The sequence below is a fragment of the Alnus glutinosa genome, chromosome 14, assembly GCF_958979055.1.
Source record: "Alnus glutinosa chromosome 14, dhAlnGlut1.1, whole genome shotgun sequence".
Classification (NCBI taxonomy): Eukaryota; Viridiplantae; Streptophyta; class Magnoliopsida; order Fagales; family Betulaceae; genus Alnus; species Alnus glutinosa.
Genome location: NC_084899.1, coordinates 19240956 through 19255847, shown reverse-complemented (window position 1 = coordinate 19255847; position 14892 = coordinate 19240956). Strand labels below are relative to the sequence as shown.

At 35.4% G+C, this 14892-nt stretch overlaps 1 protein-coding gene across 5 annotated transcripts; it reads right to left on the bottom strand.

The window, feature by feature from the left end:
- Positions 1-1189: 1189 nt before the first annotated feature.
- LOC133857710 (glutathione hydrolase 1) lies at positions 1190-10131 on the bottom strand. 5 transcript variants are annotated; one of them, XM_062293033.1, is made up of 9 exons: positions 9704-10127; positions 8084-8379; positions 7432-7607; positions 5412-5758; positions 4445-4960; positions 4071-4306; positions 3258-3522; positions 2831-2968; positions 1190-1798 (listed from the first exon to the last, which is right to left on the bottom strand). In XM_062293033.1, the coding sequence occupies exons 3-9, from the start codon at positions 7442-7444 to the stop codon at positions 1556-1558; spliced, it is 1758 nt and encodes a 585-aa protein (XP_062149017.1). In that variant the 5' UTR covers positions 7445-7607; positions 8084-8379; positions 9704-10127; the 3' UTR covers positions 1190-1555. The 5 variants fall into 5 exon arrangements, with proteins under 5 accessions (XP_062149017.1, XP_062149018.1, XP_062149016.1 ...); XM_062293034.1 differs by having other exon boundaries at positions 8095-8379; XM_062293032.1 differs by lacking the exon at positions 8084-8379 and having other exon boundaries at positions 9704-10131.
- Positions 10132-14892: the final 4761 nt, after the last annotated feature.

The window sequence follows — 14892 nt, the reverse complement described above, 5'->3', positions numbered from 1 at the left end:
TTTCTACACGTTATAATTCTTGCCGTTATGTTTCTTCTTCTTTTCTTTTCTCTCTCTCTCTCTCTAAATCACGGCCAATTTATACTTGAGTGATAGCATAATGTAAGTAGAATATAGTTATGCTCATATATAACTCATTCACTTCAAAATTGAGTAGCATTCAAGAAAAGAAACATTCTTAATTTCTTATGCTATATCACTGGAAGTTTTTACACTTGTACTCATACCTTCAATGATCCTTCTTCAAAAGTTTGTTGTTATTTTATAGTAGAACGAGGAAGACAACATCAAACAGAAAAGCATTTTTACACTTTCTGTGAATGAAGCTTTATGTGTTTGCTTTTAACTTGAATTATTGTTTCCAAATCGTAGAATATTTGCTTTTTACAAGGTTGTACATGCTTTACGATAACCTTATCTTATCCCTTCATGTGCTAAATAAGGTTGAGCTTTTCGTCTTCTATCGGTGTAGAAGAGATAGGGCTTTAACCGTCTTTAATACGACATAGTGCTTTTATATCATATGCTAAAGGACAAATTGTACATGGCGATACAAGAATTTCAATATTTGAATCGAGGCTTTATACTATAAGACTTATATGAACTTATCAATTTTAGATAGAAATTACCTATACTTAATGACAGCATAATGTTAGTAGGATATAGTTACCCTCATATATAAATCTCTCACTTCTATATTTTAGGGGTCAATTGCCTGCTCCCACTTTGCTTTTGCTTTTTTTGTTGCTTCCTTAATCGAGATTCAACATCTAAAATTGAAGTTATGGCGTCAATGCTTGTAAGGCTCGGTTACTTCACCATCGGAAAATCAAAAAGATACTCATTTGTGGGCTCAAAGAAGAGGCATGTCATAGAGGGGCATCAGGCCATGTCTTCTACAGAAAACCCTAGAGGACTCTAGAAGGTTCTAAACGTGTGTATATAAGGCCTGAGGTAAGCATTCTACATTATTCTACACATTCAATGACTATGCCAAACACCACACACCTTTCCTTTTAGAACCCTTTATTGACTTGGGCATTAGAGTCCCTCCGGTCTTCTGGGACCAGGGGGCTTATAACAACCTCTGCCTTCTTTTATAGACGGAGCTCCTCCTTAGGAAGTGGCCTGAAGTCACTATAGTGATCCGTACACAACAGTGCTCAAATTGGTTAAGCTTAGATTAAGATTGAGGCACAACTCCAATTGTATTCAGATTTTGAGTTTTGTTTAATAAGTAATTCTACTCTTCACACTCATTTCATATCGACTGACATGACGTGTTTTATGTAGCTTTTTATGTCAGCCACTTTAAAAAAAAAAAAAACTAATTAAAACACGCTACATCAACCAATGTTAAATGAATGATAAATGGGTGTGAGAGTAGCAGCTTTTTGACCAACATAGCGAAGCTACTTCAGAAACCTCTGACAGCTTGTCAACATCCATTTTATTTGCCTCTTACAATGTCAATTCCGCATTAACAAAAAAGGGAACGAGAATCATCTTCCAGCGGCAGAAACGTTACCGAATTGCCAAATGCTACTCAAGAAGTTCAAAAACCAGAAGGAAGGCCACCTTTTCTTGGGTCACTCACGGCCACAAGCTTTCCAGCGCCCCTATTTTCCTTTGTTGAAGTCCTTGCATCTTGAACTATAAACTGGCAAATGGTCCCGCCAGCTAGGCCCAGTAGGACATGGCCCTTTTTTTGAAGGGCTACCCTGATGTCAGCAGGAACTTCAAAGTGGTCGCCACTCACAGTCGTCCAGTTCTCATAGTATACAACATTAGGTATCAGCTGGTTAAACAAATTGTATCAAAATATAAGTTATAGTGGCTACTTTTTGTATGATAAAAAAAAAAACTTATCCTCAATACTCTATAGAAGAATAAGAAAAAGAAGAGAAGGCAAAAGCTAAAAATTGGTAAAATTAATGCATTTGGCTGCAGGATTATAGCAAAATAAGTTTCTTGAGAGTGACAATAGGCTGGCGAAGCCCTGCAGGATTAATATGGGAACCAGAACCCCGAAATCAAAATAAAACAGCCTGCTCTCCAAAACAAACTTTTCTATAGGCATTGATGCAGTCCTACAGTATTAGATGGAATATTTTGTTAAAGGATAAATCTCAACAAGACAGCAAACCTCTCAGCTGCTAACACATCAGCAGACCCTAGCAAGCCAGCAGTCCCATATTTCACACAGGTTGAATAACAGCCCACAACCGACCATGATTCAAGCTGAAGGACAGCTCAAACTCCCTCAATTCACGCAAACCATGTTTCCTGCGCTTCCAGATTTTCTGCAACAATTATTGCTCTTCACAGTTGTGTTCTCTCATGACAACCAAAGATAGAAGTCCTCTTATATTCCATAGTTGGTCTTACTTTAGTCTTCCGAATATTAGCTTACTTGTAAGCTTTCCTTTTTGTGCTTTGTAGTTTCTACTTCTTTTGTAATTCAGCTTTTACTAAGCTTTGGCTATAAACACGAATGAACTATTCTGGTTTTGGTGAAGCAACCAAATCAGAGTTTCTCCAAAATCTTTCAGAAACCTCGTCAAGAATCTCAAACACGCCCCAAAATTCAGCTCCATTCTCAAACTAAGAGAACCTAACTCACGAACTCACTGAAGGATTAACCAATCCAATCGGATGTCTTTAGACCTACGCAGCAACCTTTTCTTGATCTAAATGCCAGCATTAGCACTTACAACCCTCACCTCACAGCATGTGTATGCATCATGCAAGAGCTTATTATTATCAGTGTGAATCATATAGGGTATATTGAGAGACAGAGAGAGTTAGAAAGATGGACTTAGATAAAGACCTGGTGATAGACTCTCGGTGCCATGACAGAAGAGAGGGGATCCATTCCCCTGGCAAAATGATTCAACAAAACCTCTACAATTCCAGCAATAATCATGCCTCCCCCACTAGCACCTACCACAGCTTTCAGTTGCTCATTCTGTAGAAGCATAGAAAAATATCGCATGATTTATTGCACAGGAATATACTGCATAATATAATAAATAGCATGACCAAATATTGGAATTTAATGAAAAAATATCTTCGGGCCAATTCATACTGTATGCTACTGTACTTCTCTGCAACCCATTCTGAAGGATCCAATGAGAAATAGGAAAGTCTTGGGCAGTACTGATAATTTATTCAGTAATTTCAAAATGGTGCCAGTCCTCACTTAAGAGGAGAACAATCCTAGAGCATAGTTCAGTGGAAACACTCCTAGAGCATACCTTTAAGACAATAATAGGTGCCATGGATGATAATGGCCTTTTTCCTGGCTTGATAAAATTTGATGGTGCTGGAGGTGGAAGATCTGCAGAAACATTCATAGGAATGGAGAAATCACCCATTTCATTGTTCAGGAGTATCCCCGTACTTGGTGACAGTATTTGAGAACCAAAATATGAGTTCACTGTACTAGTCATGGAAATAGCATTTCGCTCAGGATCTACGATGGACATATGACTGGTGCCATGATCATGGATCTGATTCCATCTGTTAGAAAACAAGATTCAGTATAAATAATAGGGTTATAAATTGGAATAATTATGATGTGTCATCTACAAGCGCAAGAGACATAAAGAGGTAAGGACAAGTCATGTATGGTCTTAGTTAAGCACCAAACATCTGCCCATAATATGAAAATTGCAGCCTTTGTTGTAGATATATTTATTCCAATTTCAACTACCCAAATGAATGAAAATACTTTCTGGAAAAAAAAAAAAAAAGTCTATCAATTTGAGTTTTGATGAAAAAATTCCAATCAAAGAAATATTGAATGCCTGAATAGAATAAATTGCATGCACAGTAATATGATTTTATGCTTTACAAACCATTTTGGCACTCGTCCGCTAGATTTACTACATCTTCATACTCATGCTTTCTCAGATGCACACAAACATTATTGTTTAAGATATGCATACAAGATAGATCACAGAAAGAATTAATTCAATTTCTGAGGAGCATCAGCAGCAAAATGAAACAGAGAAAACTCAATAATGATCTTATAGACGAACTGCTTCTCTACCAACAAAGCAACTTACCTTCCACCATAATGTCCAGGGTCAAATGTCATATTGTCATATATGGTTTTCTTTAACTCTTTGGCAAACTTATGAGAGAGCATATCAGATAAAACTTTGGAGACATCAACATAGTCAGGATCACCAAGATTCATCCTAACAGCAAATACATGTTTCAAAGCTTCAATTTCTCGATGGACCCCAAGGGGGCCAGAAACACCCGAAGGGATTGCATATTGAGCAAGAATGTTTAGCATCTGTTGTGATGAAATAAATAAAGCTAGGTCAATAAAAAAGCTTCTTTTTCTTTTTTATTTTTCCTTTTGTTATTTGTTTTCCTAAAAATATTAAAAGAAGAAAAAGAATATAACCAAAGCAGACAGAAATGTACTTACAAGTATCAATGGAGGACCCCCTGAAGGAGGAGGCATGCCAAGTATTTTAAGCCCTAAAATGTTAGCAGAGATTGGTTCTTTCAATTTAACTCGATATCTTTGCAAGTCCTTCATTGTCAGTATCCCTCCAACCTTCTGAACATCACTAATCAAATTTAATCCAATTGACCCATTATAGAAGGCCACTGGGCCAAATTTTGAAATTGTTCTTAGTGTCTGTGCCAGTTTCTTGTTGCGGCAGATATCACCTAGCTGCAAGAGACTTCCATTTGAAGCAAATATACCACGGAGTCCCTTATCTGCTAAGATCCCTGACTCTGTCCTGACCATCTGCATGTGGAGATATGGTGATATCTTAAATCCCAAACGAGCAAGACGCTCTGCTGGCCTTACAAGCCTCTTCCAAGGAAGTCTTCCATGTTGTTTCCAAGCTTTGTGAAGGCCTGCAATTTCCCCTGGAACTGCTATGGAGAGGGCACCTTCTGTTTTCAAAGCAGCATTGGCAGCATACATATTCTGAAAATGAATAATTATGAAAGAGAATGATCTAAAGAATCTTTTACACGAAACATGAAGTTCAGCAAGCAATATAATAGGTACCAATCTAACGTTTGTCAATTTCAGTCACAACTTAAAATGATAAAGTTTCCAGATATATCTTCACATTAGTGTATTAAGTATGCAGATCTGTTTTAGTCGCAAAGAAAAACAATATTTCATAAGAATTATTGGGTCATATCTCTGGACATGCATATGCTAAACTCCGTTCTGTTTTTATTTTATTTTATTTTTTGCTCTTTTGGTAAGTAAGAAAAGTGCCAAACATAATGCAACCATGGAGGAAGTATACAAAAGGAACAAGCCCTGAAAAGATTCTTCATTACCGTACTGCGATGAATAAGAACTGTTTGCACTCACGTTCAAAACATATTCAAAGAAAAGATACAGTTAAAGTGATTTAAAATACCTCAGAAGCTTGCATGGGGGCAGTTTCTCTCATATCAAAGGCTTCTGCCTTCCCATTGGCTAACCTGAGAAGCATAAAGGCTCCTCCACCAATGCCACTTGATGCTGGACTTACAACTCCCAAGCAAAGCGCAGCAGCCACCGACGCATCAATGGCATGACCTCCTTCACGAAGAACTTTCATCCCTATTCTGGAACATCGGCGATCATCGGTGGCAACAGCACCATGAGGTGCTATAGTTACCTCATTTCTATGTTTGGTGGGACCACTGACAGGATTAAGGCTTGAGGTCGGAGGCAACAATATAAAGAAGAGAAATGTAATGGTAGGACATAAGAACAACAGAGCTGCAACCAATAGATACAACATTCTTGAGTTCCCAGGAAACAAATAAAGAAAACATGTTCTGATCAACAACTTCTGATATATACATATAAAAGGTCAGTTAGAGGGAATTTCCTTTTTTTTTAAAGGAGACTGATGCGGGAGGGTGGGGATGATGAGTTAGTGAGTTACTAATAGCATGATAATGGATACAGAGATAGATAACAGTTTTTTTATAAGAAAAATTTTACCATTCACATTTAAAGAATTTTTAAATGGACTTCATAAATTCGATACAAATTAAAGGTTAATGCTATATATTTAGTCTTCTCTATAGTTTACTTCTGTTTCTTAATGAAACCAAAAGGCTATTTACAAGTTCTTTTGTTCCTTTCTAATTTTCATAAATCTTAAGGATGCCTCAGCAGACATGAAAAGGTTATGTTAAACTTCAGTTTTCTGAGATTGCTTTTGTAGGGACCAAATGAAAGATAGGTGAAAGATATAACGTTTTTAGTAATATTATATTGCAGTGACCCTATTTTGGTCTAACATGGATAAATGACAGCTGTATGAGATCTTGCAGTATTTCTACAATGATATAGTAGCTCCAAATGGGTTTTTATGGTAGATAACGTAGCACCCCAAAAAGTTAAGTCCCACACTAGTTGGATAGATTGAAAAGGGTTGCATAGGTGCAAAGTCTCATATTGGTTCCTCATTAAGTGAGATTGGGCAATATAAGTGATTCTGTGGATTTTCAATTATAATATTGACTACTCCTTTTATGTTAATAGCACAAATGTTACTCACATTTTCTTGGATTGTGACAAATGGTATCAGAACTAACCTGGTAATACTTTGTGGCATTGGAGCACTACAACGTGACATGGGCCCTAATGAGGACATCAAGAATTTGATTGGTAGATATTATGGCACCCTAAATAGTGAAGTCTCATATTGAGTAGATAGATTGAAGGTGTTAGATGGGTGTTAAGTCCTACATTTGTTTCTTACTAGGTGAAACTACGCTATATAAGTGACTCTAGGGAGATCCAATTGTAATATTGACCTAGTCTTTTTGGGGTAATAACATAGATATGGCTAGCACATTTCCTTGGTTGTAAGGGAAGAGATTTAGTGCTCTACTTACAGAATTTGGTATGAATGAGTGCAAACTAATTCGTAAAGTTGGTTCCTAAAGGTACAAAATGGTCATTGAGGATAGATATGGTCATTAAGGATGAAGGTTAAGCTATTTGATTGGAAGTTCTGATGAGGATATATAGAGGCTCCCTTCTCCTTGCAGAACTGACAAAGGAGAGTATTCCAAGGTTCCTACAGTCCTCAAGATTTTAAAGTGAGCAACAAATCTTAAGTCAACTACCCCAAACTCCCAGCCTTCAAACCATGCATTGCAAAGTTTCCCCACACCAAAGTGGTCTAGATTTTACAAAAATTAATGCATGCTTGGCAAAATAACTTGAATTGCATGTCTACTTTAGCATTGTGCACAGCTTCATTTTGCACTGCTTCATATGCTGCAAAGCAAAACATTCATTATTGTTTGAAAGATCCAGAAGACATTTCACAATTATAGATCTAAACCAGCCACTAATATGTCAACAATAATACAGTCCTAATCAGATGCAACAGCCAACAAAAGATTTCCATCAAAGGGAGTTAGACAGCTTACATGTAGATGCCATCAAGTACAGCAAACTATCTTAGATTATTTTGCAAGAAGATTTGCTTTTACACGGTCAAGAAGAAGCTTGTTACTGGCTCTCTTTGTAACATTGGTGGTTTGGTACTTGACTGCTCTCAAGGTCAAACAGTGAAGGGCCAGTAGATGAGGCTTGTTTTCTGCTCCTGCACAACAGGATTGGTGTGTATAATGGAGTTCAGTCAATGCCATACATAAATATTTTTCTTAGCAATCTCTCCCGCAATAGACTGAGTTCTATATTATTTATCTCAACTAGCACAGTGGGGAATATTAGGTAACATAAACCAAGTTATTAGTCTACAATTAAATTAACTTTCACATGATTAGGTTTTTTTTTGGATGACTAAGATTTTTCATTCCAACACAAAGAGACAAAAAACACTCCAGCAAGCTAGAAACACCAAGCTGGATCCCAGTTTCTTTACAACAAGAAAAAACACACAAGGAAAAAAAAACTGCCCAACTAAACATTCACAGCCAATCCCCACAACAAAAATAAACCACCGAACCTACATACTTAGCAAAACAAACAATATAATTTTATTTTATTTTTTATTTTTTTAAAAAACCAAATATCCCGAAATTATACAATTAGAAAAACAAAGCAAAGAATCCCAACTGTCCATCTACCAGTGCAGCAACCCTTCAGCCATTTAAATCCATAATACTCCAAGGAATACCCCAATTTTCACAAAGCTTGGCATTAGCGGTAGTGTATCTGAACATCCCTTTGCCTTTCCCCATAATCCTTGTACCAATCTCTCAGCAAATAACCTGAAGAATCTGCTCCTCAGAATTCACCCGATTACAAAATTTGATATTATTATGATGCTTCCAAATGTTGTACACGGTTGCACACAAAGCCAATTTGCAAACAATGCTATGTATCTTTTTACCCTTCCAAGCCTTCACAACCTGATCCCAACCAAAACAAATGGGGTTAACAAAGCATTTAAGCATCACTTCTCTCCATAACCATTTTCTCCAACCACATTCAAAAAATAAATGCTCCCTTCATTCAATGCTATGGTGACACATGATTAGGATTTAAAGACATGCAATTTATGTGAATCACATAAGTAAGTCCCAATCATTAAGCGTTAATTAGCACATAAGTCCATGTTAGTCTGGTAGATATAACTGAACAAACTTTTAATGATAACTATAAGTAGTGTCACCAACAATACCTCCAAATAGTTCCATATCTGTTACCACATCCTAATCCTGCTGTGGATCCTTTCCACAAACAGAAATCTTAATCATGGGGATTTTAAATCTGTGGATTAGCATACAATGTTGTGGAACTTAGTAGCACAAAACTCAATAAGCATCCATCGTCAAAATGAGTTACATAGTTATTGTTTCCACCATAACCATATCCAGATTCCGCCCTTGTAAATCTTATGGTGTCTGAAGAGTAAAATCTTAAATCAATGAACTCAAATCTATGTATTAGCACATAACACCAGGCAATGAAGGTGGATGAAGCTCAGCAATGGGCAAAATCATTATGATCAAAAGCCACCAGTCCTAGCCCAGTTCTACCACCAAACTCCCACTTCAAGCAACACCAGTATCGGGATGTGGCCCCACCTGAATAGTTAGTTTTTTTTTTTTGGTTAAATAGCATCAGAATCTCTTTAAATTAAACAAAAGTATCTCCCATCTTGGCAGACCGTCCAGCGGTAAAAGTTGAATCTCCGTCCTATATTTCCTTTTGAGTGTCGAAGGTGCACCACAAGTTTGATATACCCCAGATTTATGACAATTCACACACGCAGCCAATGAGTCTTGAACTCAGGACCTCATCCTTCACATTGTTCTTATGAGAGGAGGATGTCCCATTTGAGATAAAGCTAATTGGCAAATACGACAAATACGTATCACTAAACTCTGTAATCTGGGAGATTATGAATTCTAAACAGCATAAAATCTTACATCTATAAATATCATGTCCGAGGATATTGCAAACCAAATCCAAACATAACCCATTAACCTTTGTCATTAAAGTTTCTTATTCAATGAAACTTACACCTTAGCTGAACTATTTATGGAACTGAAATGCTACCAAGGTCGTTAAACTTCACAACCCAAATTTTCAAATTCGTTTACCTGTATTTTACCTGCCATTTCTCTACACAACAATGTTAATGCTCATTCAATTTCTCCGAGCAATCCTAAAAATCCATACTAAACAAAAACCATTATTAAAAACAACAAAAACGATAAAATCACTCACATGACATGAGCCTCCTTTGGAAAAATCGGCTCACACCCTCCGTCTTCTTCTTCTTCTTCTTCGTTTTCAGCGTCATATAATTTCCTGGAACGGAAGGTGTCGTAAGCATCACCGATGCACAAGTTTCGTCCACCCATTTGGCGATAACAGTATGGTTCGAGAGGGAAGTGGAAAAAGATATTAACAATTGGTTTCATTTCATTTCGTTGTCTTGTCGAATGGTGTATTTCAATGCTCTGTCGCTTTCGTAAGACTTTTTTGAAGCACGCTTTCTTAAGATTTTGGTTCGAATTTCCGGTTCCGAACCAAGTTGCGGGTTCGGAGTGAAGACTGGAGATCGTCGGATTGGCGGATTGCAATTGACCAAGCACAGAGAGACGGGGTTGTGCATTGGAGCTGTCGTCAATCTTTCGGCATGCAGCGCCTGGATCGGATTGTAAAAAATTATGATGTAAAATATAAAATAGGGTTAATTATACTTAATTCACACGACTATCACTTATTTATATATTACCCCCAGACTAAAAAATCCGTTAAGACATGAATAAATTTTTACTATTTTGGTTAGAGTAATGTTTCGTTGACACTTTTTTATACAACTTTTTACCATCTTGTCTATATGGCAAGGTGATCCCCTACCTTATTTTATTGAGAAATGATTCTTACACTCATTTCTCACAACAGCTCCACAACAAGCTGACGTGGCTGGTAATATTTTATTATTTTTTTACAACAAAACAAAAATAATAATAAAATATTACCAGCCACGTCACTTGTTGTGGGGCTGTTGTGAGAAATGAGTGTAGGGATCATTTCTCTATTTTATTTTTAAAACTCAAAAAGTAATAGGGGATCACCTTGCCACATATGCAAGATAGTGAAAAGTTGTATAAAAATGTGGCAATGAATCATTATTCTTTTGGTTTAGTCGATAAATTCAGAAAGATATTGGTTGGTTAAAAGTTAGTTAGTTGTGAGCTTTTTATATTGGGCTAAGCTTATTTTTATGGGCAAAATTGGTTGTCATTGGGCCCAATTTTTTTTTTTTTTGTTAAACAAGTGATGACAATTCGATTCGGTTCAATGAAGTCGGTTTGGTTCGGTTCAATTCAGTTAACCAACGAAATAAAAATCTTACTGCCCATCGAACTGAACTGACTTTGAAACAATTTTTTTATTTCGACTATCGACCATCATAAGTCGATAGGTGACAATCGGATATTATGTTAATCCCTACTTAATCACCTTCAATTACTAATTGTTTGGCCAAAAAAAAAGAAAAAAACGTTAGTCGAGTGTGTTAAATTTGACCGACAAAAAAAAAAAGCTCAAGTGAAATACATATTTGCTCCATGTGCTTTATGACCTTTATTTTTTGCCCCCTCAGTTTCACTTTTTATCAAATTTGGTGCCTGTGGTATATGAAAAGACGGAAATGGTACCTCCGTCTGATTTCCCGTCCAAAACTAACGTTCACCCACGTCATTGGGTACCTAAAAATTTGAAGCGCAGAACCCAATTCTTTACACATCGTTTCCAACAACATCCAGAAAACAACATGACAGAAAATGCCGTAAGTGAACGTTAGTTTTGGACGGGAAATCAGACGGAGATACCATTTCCGTCTTTTCATATACCACAGGTACCAAAATTGATAAAAAGTAAAACTGAGGAGGCAAAAAATAAAGGTCGTAAAGCACAAGGAACAAATATGTATTTAACCTTGAAATACATTATCTCATTTTTACTTTTTGTTACTATTTTTACTTGAAATCATGAAAATATCCTTAAAAAAAAAAATAAAATAACCCAAAAAAACTTTTAAAAAAATACATAAAATAAAATTGGTGGTTAAACCGCCCAAGTACTCTCGGATGGCTCAGCCACCCACAAAACTTTTGTGGGTGGCTGATCCACCCCTAAACATGTTTGAGGGAAGGGGGGGGAGTTGATCCACCCTCATGTAATTTGAGAGTTGCTCAACCACTCCTAGTGTGACTCAGTGATCCAACAATAACCACCATTTTTTGCTTCTTCTTTCTTTTCTTTTCTTCTTCTTCTTCTTTCTTTCTTTTTTCTTTCTTTTTTTTCTTTTTTTTCTTTTTTTCTTTTTTTTTTTTTTTTTTTTTTTTTTTTTTTTTTTAAACTTCAAGGGTATTAAGTAGATTTAGTTTTTAAATTTAAGGCATTTTATGTAAAAAAAAAAAATTGGAACGTATTCATTTTTCTATTTGGTTTAATGCGATCGGCTAACAAAAAGTTTTTTTTTTTCCCTACGATTAATAGTTGGAGGGGATAGAGGATAAGAGGTCATTTCAAAGAAAAAGTAGATCCTTCTTCATACCTGGAATAATCGGTATATATAGACCTTCATTTGAGTGGGGAGCAAGAAATCCCTCGAGATCCTTGGTCGGGACTGGCTCCATGTTTTTGATCTTTCTTCCGCATTAAGGAAGGCATCTTTGTCTGCTATTTTTCTCGTGCACCTGCAGGGGTATCTCGACACCGTTTACTATCATTTCTCTGCACTGGTAGGAGTATCCCTGCGTCCCTTTACCACAAGAGGCATCTCGGCACTCCTACACTATAAGGAGCATCTAGACGTCAATATTCTTTTTGCATTGTTGCAGTTGCTTCATGCTTTCGGCGCCGCCAAATACGCTCGGACCTAGAATGGGTCGCCTGTTGTGTGTTCCCCGGCTTGGGCCTACTCAGAAGTCATTGGCTTGTGGCCCATGGCTTTTTTATGGGCCAGCCCAGGCCATGGGGCCCAAGACCTTTTGGACAAGCCTTCAAGAGAGGGTTTACATTTAGAAGACCCATGAGCTAAGGTGAGCTTGTAGCTCTCGATGTAGATCGGGCAAGTGTGATTACCCCAACAATACTTAAAAAGAAGTAGGGAAAAGTATACTAAACCACCTTAAACTACAACATCATTATTAATGTACTTCTCAAACTATTAATTGTGTCAATGTCTCTTCTTAAACTACCAAAAAATGTCAATGTCACTTTAATGACAAAAATGTCCTTCATAAAATTATTAAAATAAAATAAAAACTAAAAAAAATTATTAAAAAAATAGAAAATAACAAAATTTTATTCCAAAAAAATAATAAAAAATTAAAACTGTTATTTATTTATTTATTTTTAAAAAAATAATAATTTTCAGTTTTTTTTCATTTTTTTCTTTTAAAAAAAATTGTTCTTTTTCGTTTTTTTAATTTAATAAAAACTGATTTTTTTTTTTCATTTGTTTTATATTTTTTTTTAAAAAAAAATCAGTTATTTTTTTCTTTAAAAAAATTGTTCTTTTTTGTTTTTTAATTTAATAAAAACTGGTTTTTCTTTTTTTCATTTGTTTTATTTTTTAAAAAATAAAAAATAAATTTCTGTTATTTTTTGTTTGCTTTTTTTTTTTTTAAAGAATAAAAAATTTGTTCTTTTTTTTTTTTTTTTAAAAAAAAAAATTTCGTTTTTTTTTTAAATTTTTTTTTAGTTTTTTATTATTTTTTTTTGTAATTTTTTTAGTTTTAGTTTTAATTTTTTGAATTTACGAGGATATTTTTGTCTTATTAAAAAAAATTAGGGCCATTTTTATTTTTTTGTTGGTCTTAGAGAGACATTGACATTTTTTGGTAGTTTAGAGGGGAACATTAACACAATTAATAGTTTACGTGGTACATTAACAATTAAGTAGTAATTTAAAAAGAGTTATGTGTAATTTTTCCTTAGAAGTATTTGATCTATCGGAATCCATTTTTTTCCGCCACAAAAACTAGATCGCATGTTGTCACACACTACACACAATCACCTTTTTTCACCATTTCACGCGCCTCCAGTCACTGGCACATTACAAGCACACACTAAAGCCTTTTTTCTTGGGCTTGTCAGCTTCCCCCCCACCCCCCCCCCCCCCAATAAGAAAATACAAAAATAAATAAATATATATAGTGTGACAGAAATAAAGAGAAATTATGGTGTGAATAGATAAAGTAAAATTGAGCTCGTAGATAGGCTTGGCAATTTCGACACGACCCGTGAATTCGACACAAACACGACACGAATATATAGGATTTGGGTTTATGCTATAACTTGTTTATGACCTGTTTATAATATATTTATGATGTGATAATTACATATTTTTTACCAAATTAGTTAAATGGATTGACACGCTAATCTGATGAGTTGACACGGCAACCCAAATTGCCAAACCTACTCGTAGGTGTTTGATCGCTAGGATTATCAACATTGAGTGTTCGTTTTTAATTAATTAAAGTAGTTATGGGGGCAACCTCAATTGATCAAGCGTGGGGTCAATCAATCGAAATTGAATCTCCACTTGCTAGAACGACACAGGTGGGTAGGTGAGAAATGATCCACACATTAAAAGGGTTTGAATACTTCGTTTGAACATCTAGGCCGATCGATCGGTAAAGGTTTAAGTGTGCAAGTAGGTGAGATTCGACCTGCGTTTAATGCGGGCTACCATATTTTGATCAATTAAGATTAAGTTCGATTAAAAAAAAAAATCCCCTTAAAAGGTAAACGTTTATTCGTTCTTTCCCCGAGAGCTAGATGGGTTTTCCTTCCCTTTTTTAATCGTCAAAGTTACAAGAAGTAATCCATAAGTGCAATTGAAAATGTTAAAAAAATAAATAAAAAGAAAGAAAACAAAAAAAATGTAAAATTAGTCCCTATGATTTTCCTGATTTGTAATTAGCTTCGATAGGTATTGAAATGAATTCAAAGGTTTCTGAGGTATGTCAAAAAAATAATTTACTCCCTATAGTCAAATTTCGTCTACTAACTTAATAGATTCCGTTAGTATGATACTAATTTAAATAGGACACGTATTATAATTTTATTGGTTTTGACGTGATACATTATTGTAATTTGTTAATTTCGTAGACGTAATTTGACTGTATGTTGTAAATTGTTTTTTTGGTATAACTCAAGAATCTCTGGTTTCATTTTGATACCACCTGAAGTTAATTATAAATTAGGTAAAAGACTGATTTTGTAATTTTACCATAAAAAAGAAAAAGAAAATAAGGGCTCAGATGGTTAAAAAAATAAAAATTCAATGTATAATTGAATTTTTGCAAATTTTACTGAGCTAGTCATAATCGAAATCAACTTGACCCAGACCCACCACTCAATTATTTTATTGGGATAATTACACCATTGAT